This window comes from Heloderma suspectum, chromosome 3 (assembly GCF_057233095.1).
Source record: "Heloderma suspectum isolate Gila_16-S chromosome 3, 16-S_ref, whole genome shotgun sequence".
Lineage (NCBI taxonomy): Eukaryota > Metazoa > Chordata > Lepidosauria > Squamata > Helodermatidae > Heloderma > Heloderma suspectum.
In genome coordinates this window covers 184,082,474-184,099,811 of record NC_139460.1, presented here as the reverse complement: position 1 = coordinate 184,099,811, position 17,338 = coordinate 184,082,474, and the positions used below count along the sequence as shown (strand labels likewise).

The window sequence follows — 17,338 nt, the reverse complement described above, 5'->3', positions numbered from 1 at the left end:
CACACCCAGGGGCAGCAAACAGGAAGATGACCTAATAGATGCCAGATGCAGGCGCACAGCAAAGAGAGAGAAGGCCAGGCATCTCCAGAAACAGATGGGTGAGTTTCTGGATGCCGGGGATCCCAGCACAAGCAGGTACTTCCTGCCAAATATGCAGGAAGTGGTGACAAGGCTGAGGGATGGCCTAGTATGGCAGGTGGAGCACCTATGCCAGGAGAGGGCATACATTTTTTTAATCTATTTTTTATTGTGAGTTTCAACAAAATGAAACAAACAAACAAAAACATAACAAAACCAAAAAACGGAAAATATAACAACATTCTCTAAAGTCCTGCATTTCAAATATTACAACATTCTAGAGAGAAAAAAAGGAAAAAAGCATAGATTACACATAAACTTCAGTAAAAGCAGATCAGATATCCAAATTCGCAAGTTGTCTTCAATTCATTGCATTATAGGCGGTGAGCTTTTATCCTTCCAGTATTGTAGTATCAGTAGGGATGTCAGAGAATTCCGCGACGGATTTCGCTGAGGCCGAATGCCAGTGCATTTGGCCCCCCGAAATCCATCGCGGAACGAAGCCCTCGACCCCCCCCAACCCACGAAAGGTGTGTGGGACAAAGTCCCCGCCGCCCCCACCCCACGAAAGGCACACGAAACAGAGCACTTACCTGCTCCCGTCCGCGCTGCTTTGTGAATGGCGGCCATCCTGCGGCCGCCATTCACTTCCTCCTCTTCATAGCCGTGATAGGCTACGTAAGTATTTACGTAGCCTATCACGGCAGGGGGGGAGGAACCCAGCATACGCAAATGGCGGCAGCTACCGTCATTTGCGTACGCTGGGTTTTTTTCCCCCCTGCCGTGATAGGCTACGTAAATACTTATGTAGCCTATCACGGTGGGGGGGGGGGAACCCAGCGTATGCAAACGGCGGCGGCTACTGCCATTTGCGTATGCTGGGGTTTTTCCCCCTGCCGTGATAGGCTACGTAAATATTTACGTAGCCTATCACGGCTCAATACAGGGACGCAAATGGCGGCGGTTACAACAGCCGCCATTTGCGTCCCTGCAGGGCTGCCCAGCGGCTGGATGTCTGGCTGCGGGCGGCTGGAGTTGGCCGGTGGCTCCGCGGCTTGGCCACGGAGCGGAGCCGGCCAGGCAGGATTCCGGGGGGGAGGACTGGATCGCCTCCCCCCCCCCGTCGAGGATTCCGGGGGGAGGGACGGAGCGCCTCCCCCCACCGCGGATTGCCCGGCGCAGAGCCAGGTAGGTGTTTCGTACATCCCTAAGTATCCCTAAGAGGGTGCGAAAAGTCCATTTACATTGACCATGTGTTACATTCCAAAAAGTAGGTAAATAGTTTAAGAGGGCATACATGTTGGACACCATGTGTAACCCCGTCTCAAGAATGGGCTTTGTGGGGAGAACTCCCAGAGCGGGTGGCAGGAAATCCTGGTGGGGCAAGTGAGTGTCAGGGTGGACACTGAGCCCATAGAATCCCAGAGTAGTTCTGATGCTGAGGAAGAGCAGTCGCTCCTTCGGGAGAGGAGTGCGCTCCTTTTTTCCCAGGACCAACAGCTGACGGAGATTCCTCCCACCCACATTCCTAGTTTAGAAAGCAGTCCAGGGAGTGACTCAGCACAGATAGCAGACTGGGGGGGGATGCGCGGCACAGAAGCAGAGAGCGGCGCCAAATGGTTTGCGCTCAAAGAACGGTTGCGCCCAGAGGATCCAAGGGAAAAGGGGAGGGATTCTCCCTAGTCCTTATATTCAGGGGTCTGCCAGTAATTGCCCTTCAAACGGGGACCAACTGTTCTAACTTAGGGCACAGGGATGCTGCTGCTCAGATCTAGTTGCTACCTGTAGAGCTGTTAAGTTGTAAAAGAAGAATAAAGCTTTGAAAAGAATCCCTTTGTCTGTGTCTGGACTTGGCTACTGGATTAGACTGAGAGCCCTCCAAGGAGCTCTTGACAGTGAGGAAGGCACAGGCGAAGAGGCTGGGGCAGATCCCGGAGAAGGAGGGAGATGGGACCGTCCATTCTAGCAGCAGAACTCCCCACAGCAGCAGCAGCAGCAGTCCCAGAAGGACCACAGGCCAGGGGTTCTGGGCCAAGGCAGTGCAGGCAGTGGTTGGGAGGAGAGGCACCCAACCCATCTGCCAGGATGCTGCTGCAACGTCTGTGCAGTGTTACTTGGTGGAGCCCATGGAGGACTGGTCTACTGATCATCCCGCAGCCAGGTCTGGGAACAACTCAGCTGCCCACCGACCAGCGTCCCAAGCGAGAGGGTGTTTTCAATGCCGGGTGACATTGTGATACCCCCTGCTCCTGCTTGGATGCTGAGTTGGTGGAGCAGCTGTTCTTCCTCAAGGTCAATCTGCCCCTGCTGGGATACCCTACCCTCAAGCTCTCAGGCAAGTGAGCGGCAAGCTCACCCTGCTATTTATTTCTTCTAATTTTGGCAGGCTTTTTTGTCTTTATTTGAGTCAGGCAGGGCATTATATTTTGCAGTATTAGTGGTGGTGGTGGTGGTAGTATTTGACTGTACTTTCCAGTGCGGTACTTCAATACTGAATGAATGCAAGGGGATGCTCCTAGCATCTCTGTATCTCTTTATGGGTCCTCCACTCAGAGCATATCATCATCATCATCATCATCATTATTATTGTTTTCAGTATTATCCTTTGGCTGTGCTTGCAGTGCAGGACTGTAGCTCTGAATGAAATGAATAAGGAGATGCTGTAGCACCTCTATGTCTTCCTCCAGTGCCACAGACTTATGCCCACATGCTGCTTTGCTCTGCCAGCCTGCCTGCCTGGTGCCAGGGTAATGTAGCTGGGCTTCGTGTCTTCAATGCCACAGGCCTATTTTAATTTATTTTAATAAATTATTAAATTTAAAATAATAATATTTTATTATTTAAAAATAATTTTAATATAACATAATAATGTTCTGGATGGGGTTGCACTCCCTCTGAAAGATCAGGTCCGTAGTCTGGGTGTACTCCTACACCCATCATTGTCACTGGAGGCCCAAGTGGTCATGGTGGCTCGGAGTGCCTTTTACCAGCTTCGGCTGGTTCACCAGCTACGGCCTCTCCTGGACAGGGATAGCTTGACCACAGTGGTACAGGCATTAGTAACCCCAAGACTGGATTACTGAAATGCACTCTATGTGGGGCTGCCCTTAAGGCTGGTCTGGAAGCTGGGGCTAGTGCAGAATGCAGCAGCTTGGCTGTTGTCGGGAGCTGCCCCTTTTCAGTATGTAACTCCTTTGCTGAGGGAATGGCACTGGCTGCCTATTCGCTACTGGGCCAGGTTTAAGGTATTAGTACTAGTGTATAAAGCCCTAAACAACTTGGGACCAGGATACCTGAGAGTAGGGGTGGACGAAAGTCCCTTACCTTTCGCCGAGCTTGTTCGCGGTGGGGGGGAGGCACTTCGCTGCTCCCCCCGCGAAGTTCAGGCCGGGGGGGGAGGCTTCCTGCCTCGCCCCGGCTGAAATTCAGGCCGGGGGGGAGGCTTCCCGCCTCGCCCCGGCCGAAATTCAGGCCGGGGAGGAGGCTTCCCGCCTCGCCCAGCCGCGAACGCGAAAGTTTAAAAAAAAAAAAAACGCCCCCTGATAGGCTACGTGACGATTAACGTAGCCTATCATGGCTAGATTTGCAAAGTCAGCCGTGATAGGCTATGTCAATCGTCATGTAGCCTATCACAGGTGACTTTAAAAAAAAAAAAAAAGCGCGTATGCTAATGGCGGCCCCCATAGGGAGCCGCCATTCGCGTTCCTTATTTGGTCGCTGTAGTCTACGTAAAGATTTACGTAGACTACAGCGAAAATAAGGGCAACACAAATAGCGTTGCCCTTATTTTCGCCATAGTCTACATAAATCTTTACGTAGACTACAGCGACCAAATAAGGAACGGGAATGGCGGCTCCCTATGGGGGCTGCCATTATCCGTACGCGCTTTTTTTTTTTTTAAAGTCACCCGTGATAGGCTACGTGACGATTGACGTAGCCTATCACGGCTGACTTTGCAAATCTAGCCGTGATAGGCTACGTTAATCATCACGTAGCCTATCAGGGGGCATTTTTTTTCTTTTTCTTTTATTGCAATGGCGGCGGCGGCAGCCAGTCGAAAGACCGGCTGCCGCTCCCACCCCGCTCGAACACCCGCTGAACCGCCGGCTGGACCCGCTGCCGGGAGGGACATTCGGCGAAGGTAAGTCCCGTCCCGGGGGGGGGCTGCGGGGGGCGGGGGGGTTCGGAAGATTTCTCCCCGAAACTTGTTCGGGGGGCTGAACACTTTGGCGCTCGGCCCCCCGAAGTTTCGGGGAGAAATTCTCCGCCATCCCTACCTGAGAGAGTGCCTCCTTCTCTACCAACCTGCCTGGTCACTGAGGTCATCAGAGGGCATGTTCCTGGTGGTTCCACATGGACCTATGGCCCGGTTGGAGTCCACCAGGAGAAGAGCCTTCAGTGTGGTGGCCCCCTTCCTGTGGAATTCCCTGCCTTTAGAGGTCAGGCAGGTGCCAACATTGTGTTCCTTCCGGCACCTCCTGAAGACGTTCTTTCAAGAGGCCTTCCTTGCATGACCAGCCGTGGTTTGTTGAACTACACTTTGTTGGGATTTGTCTTTTTTTAAAAAAATGTTTCAACTCTTTTAACCATTGTTTTATTCTTTTATCATGTTGTTCACCGCTCCGAAATCTTCTGATGAGGAGTAGTATATAAATATTGTAAATAATAAATAAATAAATAACGCCTCAGGTCATCCAGTGAAGCTGAATAACAGTGGCGGATTTAGGACAGACAAAAGGAAAGTACTAGGGGAGAGGGGTTATTTGCACTTCAGAAAAGCCGACACCAGAGATTAGGGATATTGACCTCCTAATTGTCACCTTCAGCACCTTCTGCTTAGGATCACTAATCCCCTGGGTCGGGCTTGACAGTTTTTCTTAACCTTTTATTTAGTGTTTGAGAAAAGAAAATTTTATTCATGGCTAGCACAAAAGCCACTGGACCTAACTTTCTGAAATTTGGCAGGTTCAGTCACCTCCATACAGGCTGCCAGGTCCCCAAATTCCTTGCACTTATGTGGAAGCACTGAAAAATTATAGCTCTTTGCTTTGACAGATTTTTTTGAAAAAAGCTATTTTACCTGTGGCTAGCACAAAAGCCACTGGACCTAACTTTTTGAAATTTGGCAGGTTCAGTCACCTCCATACAGGCTACCAGGTCCCCAAATTCCTTGCACTTATGTGGAAGCACTGAAAAATTATAGCTCTTTGCTTTGACAGATTTTCTTGAAAAAAGCTATTTTACCTGTGGCTAGCACAAAAGCCACTGGACCTAGCTGTCTGAACTTTGGCAGGCCCAATCACCTCCATAGGGGCTGCCAGATCTGCATATTTCATGTATTTATCATAAAAACTAAAAATGTTATGGCTGTTTCTGTTTTGCAATGCAAGTCAATGGAAAATGTAAAGTCTGAATAATTCGGATTTCCAAATCTTGCTTCAGATGCGGAGCCCGAAGCAGGTCAGATCAGGTCTGAACTGGTCCAAAGTGGGTCAGGAGGGTCTGTGCACAGCCCTACTACAAACCCAGATAAACACACACATACAAACGCAGGCACAACACCAGAACAAGCAAACAAAAGAAACAAGCTAACTCCCCACCCGCAAGGCAAAACCCAACCCCACTCTCTGCCAACTGATCTATTTCCCTAGACAGATCCTCCCTATCATCCCCCAGCTTACCTTTTTCTTTCTTTCTGGACAGCTCAGCACATTTCAAAATGAGCTCTGGGCTGCAGCCACCTGCCATTTTCATTTTCTAAGAATGGCTCTGGGTCTGTGTTGGGTCCAGAGTCATTCTTCAGATTAAAGATGATGTTGAGCCATGACTTTGCTTTGCAGCATGACAGCCTCCCAGTCAAACAATTTATTTTAAAAACAAGACAGGCACAGAGTCAGGTGGGGCAGGGAGGTGTCTGTGAACCACAAATCTGGGGAAAAGAAACCATACTACTGGAACTGGATTTGAGCCATTATAGTAGTAAGAGTTAAACTGGAGAAGGGGTATTGCCCAGAAAGGGCTGGGGCAGTATAATCAAAGTAAAATGGAATTGTGTCTCTACTTGGTATGTTTCACAAATGGATGTCCACTGGAGCAATTCATACATATATTCTGATTACATGGTTTTCCCATCTAGGTTGCTGATTTGGTCTCTTGCCTGTTTAGTACAGGGATGTCACCTTTTAGGTCCAAGTCTTCCCAGACATCAGCCTAAAAAATTCCATATGGGGAAGCAGCTGGGGAGGGGGAAGAGTTGTAGTAGAAATGCAGTTGGCAGGGAAGGGGTTAAGCACTTCCTTCCCCCACCCCCTGCTTCTCCAGTGTAACTCTTCCTCTCTTTATATATTCTTTATTTATATAGAAATTAAGGACAGGCCTGTAAACACAAACTCTGGTGGCATTTCTCAGTTTGAAGACCACACACAGAAATGTGGGAAGGATTTTGCTATTTAGCATAGAGTAGAATCCTGGGCTTTGGAAGTGACATCTGCATGCCCATCTTCCAAAAGAGCAGACTGCTTCTTTCCTGTATTGCAGTCAAGTTCTATTCCAGCTTGTGGTGTTTTGAAAATGAGTAGGGTGGTGGGGAGGCGCTCCTGCCAGTGAATACTGGGAATGTGGAGAGAGATAGGTTACAGGGGATTATGCACCAATTATAGATCAGTTTGCTGAGCAGTGACTAACTCTTCTAAAACAGAAAATGTGTTTGCTGCTACACAGAAATTCCCTAAGCAATGGAACAGAAAGCATTCACACAATCATGAAAAGCATTTCATAATGAATGAATGAATGAATAAATGAATGAATAAATGAATGAATGAATGTTGGAAGAGCAAATGCAAGCTGCCACTCCGTGCACACAATCAAAGCCTAGCTAGATGGCAAGCTGGTGCCTCTTTGACCTTGAAGATTTGTTCATGAGAGCTTCTTTATCTCACCTAAACTTGTCCCTTTGTTTCACTATGTGCTGAAGCTGTGCATGAGATCACTCAATTCCTGCCTCTTCTTCTCTCCGCCCCTCCCACTCTCTAATATCCTCTTACCTATAGTATGTCCAGGTGCAGTCACTCCTGTCCCACTCCCATCTGGTGTTGGGTGGAAAGGCTGCTGCACTTTGGTTCTGATGATCCTGCAACAACAACAACAAAATACATTAGTCTGCACCTTTATGATGGGAATTGCAAGGGAAAACTCAAGAGTTTTATGAATGGGCTGATTTATACAAATTGGGCATATAATATGTTTGATAATAGTAATACTATGGGTTTGAGGCAAAATTTGAAGGAAGAGTGAGCACTCATGTAGGTGCTCCAGCTCCATTCTGGGAATCACTGCTCCAATCAAATCTGGAGATCCACTGGCTGCCTTAAGATAAAAACGAAAAAATCTGTTGGAGACACTCCATGTATCTCCTTCATCACACTTAATTTGGCCCTAAATGAGGGTCTAGTGACCAGAGCACTGCATACGAAATTGAAACCCCAAAGGCTCAGCAACTGCTCACACATATTCCTGTGGAAGCCAAGGTACAGCTAATGACCATCCAAAAGGAGGCCTTTTGCCATGTACAGCAGCACAGGTCAAAATTCTGGTAGCCAGCTGCTTGTAGGAGGTGCTCTTATTTCCATGAAGCAGCTCACAGTTCTACTTTGTCAACCTAGTAATTGTAGGGCTGAGGACTTGATTTTCTCATCAACTTATATTCTGTCATCTGATCTTTCTTGCCCCCAGTGCTGCATTCAACATTGCTGATACCTTGATTTTCCCAACTACTTCAGATTCCATCATTCTGACTTTGGGCAGATCCTCACATGTATTTTACCCATTTCATATCTCATCATTCCATGGCTTGCAGCTGAGTGTGTGAACTGTTGAAAAGAATTGTAAGTAAGGTTATGTGGGGAAGGCTCTACCTGTCGTGTTTGATCCATGATGGCTGTTTTACACTTGCCAGCAATCACTCCATGTGGCCAAGAAGACTGATGAGGCTGTATATGTGAATACACCCTCTGCCTTTATTCATCCCTTTTTTGAAGTTTTCAGTGACAACTCCTCTATTTCCTGTCAGCTTTCTGTTTGAATTTCTCAACTCTCTCTTTATGGACAGCACGAAGCCTGCGGGCCACATGCGGCCTCCCCTGGCAGTTTGTGCAGCCTCCTGCTCCTGCTGCTGAATTTCCCATTGTGCTGGCAACAAAAAGCAACAATTTTGCAAGGAAACAAGCCCATGGGGAGCAGCACATGCCTTGTTTGCAAGCAGGATTGTGCTAGCTGCACAGCTTATTTCCTTAAATTGCTGCTTTTTTGTTGCTGTCACAGCAATTGCAGCAGCAAGGGTAGGGTATGACGCCCAGTGGGTTCAGGGGGGAGCAGTGTGGTCACCCGGCCCTGCAGGTTGCCCACCCTGCTTTATACCCATTTCTTGGGAAACATCAAGAAACACCTCTGCCACCCCTGCCTCCTATATGCAATGACATTTCCCTTTCCCTCTCCATCTGTCAGAATCCCCATCTCCAACTTTCTTGATGGACTACGTTTTGCTCACTCATATTAAAACATTTAAATCAAAATGTATCCTCTTTCCAACTTAGGCTCCTCTCACGATTCACTCTTTCTTTCAGGCCACAATGACATCAAGACCCAGACTGTGTTGGCTGAGGTGGGAGCACCATGACTTGCCTGTCTTTTTTCTTTTTACTCTATCCTCTGCAGATGGAAAGACTATAGTAGGGTTGCTGACTTGTATAGGAGGCAAAAATGCATTAAGTGATCTCCCCCCCCACACACACACACTGTATCTACTTGCTAGGAAAAGGTTCTGCTGCTGAATTTCTGTCTCAACCAGAAAAACAACAACAAAGAATATGTGCACAGTGGATGAAAATGTATGGGATCTCATGTATCTTATGCTAATGATGAAAGTTCAGAATAAATTAAACAGCTCTGTAGAAAAGCTGACAAGTATAGCAGAGCTTCCAGTTTAGAAGGGTTTAACCCTTAAGAAGGATGTTCTAAAGCAGGGGTGCCCAACCTGTCTCCCATGGCTGCTCCAGGTGCAGCCTGCGTAGCACTGCATCCAGTTTCCTCCCAGAGCCCAGATGACCTGCCAGCTTCCTCCCCAGGCCCTACTCCCTCTCCCAACAGGGCAAAGTAGAAAGAGCTTTTTCCTGTTGGGGAGAGGAGGCCGGGAGAGGGAAGAAAGCTGCTGAGTGATTCCATCCTGCTTCCTACTGGGCCTTGTCCTGCAGAGGGTTGTCCTGCTTGTCCTGCTAACTTGTGAGGACACATGCTGCTCGTGCTTACAGCTGAGCATCAGGAAAAACTTCCTGACTGTTAGAGCAATATGACAATGGAACCAATTACCTAGGGAGGTACGCCACACTGAAGGCATTAAAGATGAGTCTGGACAGCCATCTGTCGGGGATATTCTGAGTTGGATTCCTGCATTGAGCAGGGGGTTGGACTCGATGGCCTTGTAGGCCCCTTCCAACCCTACTATTCTATGATTCTATGAGGCTTGGTACTGGGGATGCTATTTGAAAGTGCTGCTGAGTTATTCAATCCTGCTTACTTATGAGTGGAAGAAGTTTCCCCACCCCACTAGTGGTGGCATCTCTCTATGTGTGCACATGCACAAGTGTGCCCTCTGGCCCCCCAGTAGACACTGGATGTGGCCCCCAGGACCAAAAAAGTTGTGCACCCCTGATCTAAATGCTCTATGTCCTCCAATGATAAGAGCATAGAAGTTGACGAAAAGCACATGGAATCTTAAAAGAGTAAATCCAAAAGAATAGCAGGTCCTAAGAGAAAGCACACACAAGAAGGCCATTCAAATAAAAAGGGGCACGACATAAAGGTGTTTATATATTAATGCTAGAAGCCTCCAAGCCAAGACTGGTGAAGTAGAGTATCTGGTCTGACAGGACAATACAGATGTAGTGGATGTATAAGAAAAATGGTGGAATTGTCTATGAACATCAATGGGATACATACACCCCAGGATATAAATTTACAGAAAGGACAGAGTAGGTTGTATGGAGTTGCTGTATAGTAAAAAGAAGGGGGAGGAGGTATGTAATGAATTAGAAATAATAAAAGAAACACATGTATCCATATAATCAATATAGGTAGAAATACAAGAACAAAGCAGTAATATAGGGGGGGGGCATACTATTTTACACAATCTGCACTCCAATCAACATTCTGATGGTGATCTGGAGATATATAGAGAAATCAGAGGCAGCCAAGGGAGGCAGTGTCATAGCAATGGGTGATTTCTACTACACTCACATCAAATGGATAGAAATTTTGTCTTAAATCTGAAATTAATATATAATAAATAACTATTCTAAGGCACAATTAATCAAGGAACTAAGAGAAAAGGATTTAATCCTGAATGGGAACCAGGATCTGGTGGAAGTACAATCAATCCATTTGGAAATGGGGATCATGGCTATTGATTTCAGCAGACATGTGAGCAGAAAGTTGCCCAGAAAGCCCCAGTGCTTTCAAGAACTTGTACATCTTCCCTATGAGAAAAGGCTAAAGTGCGTTGGGCTTTTTAGTTTAGGGGAAAGGTGAGTAAAGGATGGGATGTGACAGTGGTTTAGAAAGCTATGATTTAGAGAGAGTGCCTGCAGTGAAATTTGACTGGCAGTAGGCTCAGGACACACACAAGTAAAGTCTTCTTTACATAGTGCACAATTATCACATATAATTCATTCACAGCATGAGATATAAGAATATCCATGAGTTTAGATTTCACACACACACACACACACACACACATATATTTTGTCATATATATATATATATATATATATATATGACAAAAGGTCTAATGTATTAGACAAAAGCTCCGTTAACAGCTTTTAAGAATTATAACCAAGTAAACGTCCATATTCAGAGACGCTGTGCTTCAGAGTACCAGATGCTGGGGTCAGACAACAGAGGACAGCTATTGTCTTTGTGCCCTTGTGAGTTATCCTCCAGAAGCATTTGGCTGGTTGCTACTGAAAAGTGGAGGCTAGCCTAGATGGACCTTTGGCTGGGGCCTGTAGCACAGTCATATGTTCTGGTTTTGATGTCCCATGAAGCCTGTACTGGAGAACGGAAGTTCTAGAGCTATCCTGCAGTTGGAAACAGAAAGGGACAGCTATTTCAGCTGCTCATTCCTTGCTCCCACAAAGCACCCTGAGGTTATGCTTGTGTGAGTATACTGATCCCACCTCTCATGGCCCCTCCCCTACAGCAGCCCCAGGAAGCAATGATGGGGTGCAAGCAAAGGGATGAAAATAGAAAGCTATAAATTATTTGTGACAGGAAAGCAATAGTGCCGGACAGCTACGCACAAGTCCTGTGTCACTATTAGATTCCTTTTAGCCTGATGACACTCTAAAAGAGGTTAAGTGTCTGATGGAATCCTATATGTGTGTGGGGGTGGGAGCAGCCTGGGAGCAGAACAATCCATGGAGGGGGGATATCAATTCTGCAGGCCAATAATATTCCTTTCATTGATCACAGCCCAAAGTTCAAAAATCTCATTACAGCTTGGCAGACCTGGAACTTTTCAAAAATCAATAGAGTGATATAATGTATGTATACTTAGTATAAATGTATCTATTCATCAGTCCATCCATCCAAACTCTGCCAGAGGGGTGCTGACTTAAACCTACATATTGTATCATATTCTGTTACATAGTAATGTACTCATTGCAACGAATGAGATCTGAATTCTCCTTGGCAACCTTAGGTGACACACGATTAAAAGTATTTCCTACTATCAGCATCACGGCAAGTTCCATTCATGCTGTGGTCACTCCAATAAACACTCTTCAACAGAGGTAACCTCACTCCTAGACTGTCTCCACACATAGGCTAATCTTGAGAAGGACACATTTCACTTCCCAAACAGATAATCACTAGATTGATCTCCCAGATCCTTTCCCAATACTTCTGTGTCCAGAGACAAAATACCTTGAACTAACAGAGGCTGGGAACAAACAAGAGAGTGGCCACCATTGCTTTCACACCCTACTTGTGAGCTACTACAGACATTTTAGTTGGCCAATTTTCAAGACAGAATGATGGACTAGATCGGGGGTAGGCAAAATTTTTGGTTGTGTGGGGACACATAATAGCTTCGGCTATTTGAGAAACTGTCCTGGGCACCACCACAAAATGGACACCCTGCAGAGGAAAGCAGCCTGCAGCCACCTGCCATCTTCATTTCCCAAGAATGCCACTGAGCCCCATGTGTGGGTGCAGCTAGAGGCTCTCACTTTGCTTTGAAGCAATCTCCGCTACCAGCAAGAAACTTTGTTCCTTAAGAAAAAGAAAAAGTGGGAGGGGTAGGACATCTCAGTAGATGCTAAGAAAGGTATCTGAAAATTAGGCAAGAAAGGTCTCCCCTAGACTAAATAGACCTTTGGTCTGATTCAGCAGAGCAGTTTTTATATTCTTATAAGATGCCTGGGTTCCCTCTCTGTGCTCATGAAGGGGTGCAGGATGAGGGAGAGCGCACACTGCACTGCCACGGTATCAGAACGAGGCAGCCCACCTCCCCCCCCCCAATTGAATCAGGAAGTGGCTCAAAGGGAGAAGACAGAGTCAACCCAGATGGACCAGAGAACTTGATCTCTCTGGTCTGCTGGGAACGTATAACAGGCCCCTGCTTCTGCCTTGCTCAACCCTACCCTCTCTGCTTTCTGCTCTATGGTTAATATGCTGTTTCATGCTGCTTCACATTGACATGCCCGCGCAATTATCCACCAGCTTGGTTGGCGCTGGGAAGGAATTTTACCCCAGAATCACAATTGGCTATAGTGGTATTTAGAGTTTCTTTGTTTGATTACCTTTGTCACAACTTTGATATAATCAATAAAGTGTGCTGGAGGCCTCAGACAGGATCTTTAGCCAAGAGAGAGCAGGGAAGGGTTCTCTGCTCCCTTACATAGGGCAAGGTTCCCTTAAGGAACTATAAGTCTTAGCAAGCCTTTGGAGCTTTTGCACAACTGTGTGAGCTGTGATTAGTGCTTAGGACTTGTGATCTGCTTAGATGTTTCTTTGGTTTCCTCCTCTCATGAAAGTTTGGCTCTCCTCTGTTGCTATGTTTGGAGGAGATAGCTACTCTGCTGCTGTTACCCTTTTCCAAAATCTATTAAGATGTTCTCAGCAGTGCAGAAATGTTGAGTGCATATCCTCAAAAAAATTAAAAATATAATGAAACCAAACAAAAATTCATAAAAGGTAGGAATATTGTTTTGGGCCTGGTCATTTCTCCATTTAAAACAATATGGCCAGGCAAGTGATCCATGTGCTCTCTGCACTGTGCAGGTTCCACAGAAATCTCCAAATTAAGAAGAAAAAAAAGGTTGACAGATGCTGACAAGGCACCAACGAGGGAGGAGCTGTGTCACTTATTCACAGATGATTTTTCTACTAACTGGTTGCAGAATTTTGCCATGGATATGCACTACTTAGGATATGATGGGAAGATGGGCAGCAAGATCAAGAGAGAGATAAACTTAGGTATGACCACTGGTTAATGGAAGCAAATAATTCAACAAAAACCTACTGCAAATTAAAATGGAACCTTTCATTAATCTAGTATGAGCAGCTGCTTCCCAATTTCCCCCACAAAAGACTTTAAGTCAGGTAATACAGTGCCCTCTTTTTTCTTTTCTTTTAATATAAATATAATTTTATTTGTCCAAATAAATTACTTAATAAATAGCCATAAATAACTCAATCACTCACTACTGAAGTCCATGTACTTAACGTTAAATCACAAAAATCAAATAATAGTTTACACAGATGATACAATTCAAGATCCATTGGTAGACCAAAAGTGCAACCTAATTCATACCAATAAATTTTCTATCAGAATATTTAAATTATATTGTCTATTCCCCCCAAAATTAAAACAATTCCACTCAACCACATATGGAAGTCATTTGCATCTGGATGACCACAATGCCAACACATATTGGCAATAGCTCTTATTTAAGCTTTCAAGTTGCTCAAAATGCTTTATCAGACAGAAGCACTATGATGAAGTCTGCATAATTTGTAACATTGCATATTAATTTATGCACCAATAGAATGTGGTCTTTTGGGGTCCACTTTATTCTGACATATTGTTTAGGAACACAAGAAGCTGCCTTATACTGGGTCCCCTTGGCCCATCTAGCCCGGGGTACTTCTAGACAGATGACTCGTAGTGCTACCAAACAAAAGACATTGTGCATCTATTCCGTCTTTTCCTCCTTAACAGATTTTTTAAAGAAGCAGTGGGAAAACATGGGATGGTTGCAAGTGGAAGACTATATCGCTGGGACCCCCATAAAATTCCATGAATGAGACCGGGTGATTGCATGATAAAAGCCTTGTCTGGAAGCTCCCTGTCTGACAGTCTGACTGTCTGACTCTACTCTGATGGGCAACAGGCAGAGGTCTTTCCCATCACCTGTCACACCACTCTTTTTTTTTAAACTGGAGGCACCAAAGAGTGAACATGGGACCATCTGCATGCAAAGGAGGTGCTCTACCAGTGAGCTACAGTTGCCAGCCTATTTATCCTCCATAGGAATGCTTCTACCCTCCAAAGCAATCAGCCAAAAACACTTCTGTGAATGCAAAATATTGTACCAGGACTAACTGCTCTGAATCCCACCTTTATCTAAGGAGATACTATGGTTCTAAACCAGCATGGCACAGCCCAATTGTCTCAGAAAGTCAAACGATTCACTATTGTGCATCAATGGCAGAAAATACCAATCCTAAAGAAAGATCCCCACTTTATTCTAGTAAGCTACATAAAAATGGTGTTGGGTGACCCTAGTGAATTGTAATGGGATAGGAAAACAGAAAGGTATCCTGTGACACATTTGTGGAACGAAGCTGAGAAACTTGCAGAATGGCCAACAAGCGGGGCAAAAGCAGAGTTCACTGAGGGTCTGTTTCAGTGGTGTAGTGGTGACGGGTCGCACCAGGGCTTCGCTCCAGCACTTTTTTTGAAGCCAGCCCCCAGCCAGGTCGCAGTCTGTTAGGGAAAGAGAAGGGAGCAGAGGGAGTGCGGGTGGCTGCCTCTCGGCTGCCTCTCGTCTACTACGCAGAGCCAGCCAGACAAAGGGAGTGAGTGAGAGAGGGAGCCTGAGGGAGATCTGCAGCCTCCTCTCCCCCACCCCCCATTCTCCTCCTCAGCTCTTGGCTTCTCTGCCTGTCCTTGCTCCATGCCTGCATGCCTGGGGCTGCCCTCGTCCCCTGCAACACTGGCCACCCATTCAGGGCTGCTGCTGGCCATGGCAGCAGCGGGGGGGGGGGGGGCTCTGCCACCATTATTTACTTATGGGGCTGGGCAGGTGGCTGGTTTGTGCCAGTTTTTAGATTATCACACACTCCTATGCATGTTTACTCAGAAGTCAGTCCCACTATGTTCAATTGCCAATTGGGCTTTCTCCCAGGTAAGTGTGTGTAGGAGTGCAGCCTTAGCTGCCTTCCCAAGATCTCTGTAAATTTAATTTGAAATAAACACCCATTGAATTGCACTGTTAATTCTTGAACATTAATTTCTACAGTAAGCAGAACTGCCAAATGCAACCTGCTCTGTCAGCTACACTTTTGGGTAAGGTTGGCATGTATCTGGGCGAACAAACCCTGGTGGAGGGAAAGGAAACAGAAAAAAATCTGTTGGGGGGAGAGGAGAAAGAAGGTGTGTGTGTGGGTGTGTGTTTCAATCCAGCTGAGTATGTGGATATTTCTGTTGCGGGATGGGAGAGAGATAATGAAGAAGCTTAGGAAAGGCTAATGGGGCGCCAAGGGAGTGTGCAAGGGGGCTGTTTAAATGAGAAGGGACCTGTCCATGAGGGCTGAGTTGAGAGGGTGAAGCCTCCATAGAGTACCATATTTTGAAAACCTAAAATGTTTGTGTGTGAGTGTGTGAGTGAATGAGTGAGTGAGTGAAAAAGATTAACACCCCTGCTTTTTTTCTCAGACGTCCAATTGAAATACCCCTGCCTTACTCTCAGCTGCACTGATTTTGGATCCCAGTTAAAGGCTGTATATCTTACAAGATTGTACAATCCTAGAAGGGGCGTGGCTGTGAGGGGGCATGGCTGTGACTGTCTGAAGGGACCCTGCACTTTTGAATTTGCCACTACACTACTGGTCTGTTTCTCAAATCAGTGCTCTCTCTCTCTCTCTCTCTCTCTCTCTCAGTCTCTGATGCACTGCCCCTGCCCCTTTGTTTTGCCTAGCCTTCACAGGTTTGTCCCAGTGGCCTACACAGGTACATTCTAATGGGCACAGCCTTGGAATGGGCAATCCATACCCTCCATTTTTCCAGTGCACAGATCATGCATATGGAGCTCACTTGTGTTGGGGGTATGTGGCTAAGTTCCTGTATGGATGTGACCTCAGACCACGGAGGTTGGGCTAGATGTATAAGTTACAAACTTTGATCATCTGCACAGGGCTTCTCTCTCTCTCTCTCTCCTCCCTTCCTTTTGAAGATGCTATTCAATGCACTAAGAGGTCTAGTTCATCTAGGCACATCAAATAATGCCCACTGGGAGGGGGGGAGAGGGAGAGGAAGAGAGGGAGAGATAAAGGTCTAATTCTGAGCCTGGCTTAGAATTGTAGGTTTCACTGATCCCTGTGTTACCTGTCTGCAGATTATGTGCCCTGGTAACTGCAGACCCAGATATCTCTGCATCTGTGAAAAATAATATCTTGTTTAACTGTAAGTACAGAGGGCTTTTATTTTTATTTTTTCCCTTTCATAACCTCAAAATCACCTAGGACTGTTTGTGTATATGTTTCAGCAGATGAGAGAATATAGTGATGGGAAGGTGTATCTCTTCATTTCTATGTATATGCAGGATGTTGTGTGTGTAAGAAAGAATTATGAAATACTAAGTGAATGTGCCATATATCCCATTGATTTTTCAGACTCCAACTTGTCTTCCATCTCTTTCCTTTCATTATCCTGGGGGCATGGCAGCAAGCCCCTGTTTTAAATACCTTTGCTTCCTTTCATCTCCTCCCCCCCGCTCCTCCAAAAAAGTGTCAATATTTTATTTGGATTTTTAACTTCACTCCATAACAGTTGTTTGACCTCCTGACTCATACGAGTCACATAAATTCTGAGACTTTATTCAGGAGCCATGTTCATGCTATTGAATAAGCAATTTGGGAGGATGAATTAATGACTTGTGCTGTTGCTGGAAAGTCCCTGAAGAAATATTAAAATTGCTTGCAG

At 46.0% G+C, this 17,338-nt stretch overlaps 1 protein-coding gene across 1 annotated transcript in view; it reads right to left on the bottom strand.

Annotated features, from left to right (window-relative positions):
• PAX2 (paired box 2) overlaps positions 1–17,338 on the bottom strand; it is a 234,020-nt gene that overhangs the window by 150,686 nt on the left and 65,996 nt on the right. The window contains exon 5 of the mRNA XM_084845157.1: positions 7,122–7,207. Coding sequence (XP_084701283.1) covers positions 7,122–7,207 — 86 coding nt within the window. The remainder of the gene's footprint in view (positions 1–7,121; positions 7,208–17,338) is intronic.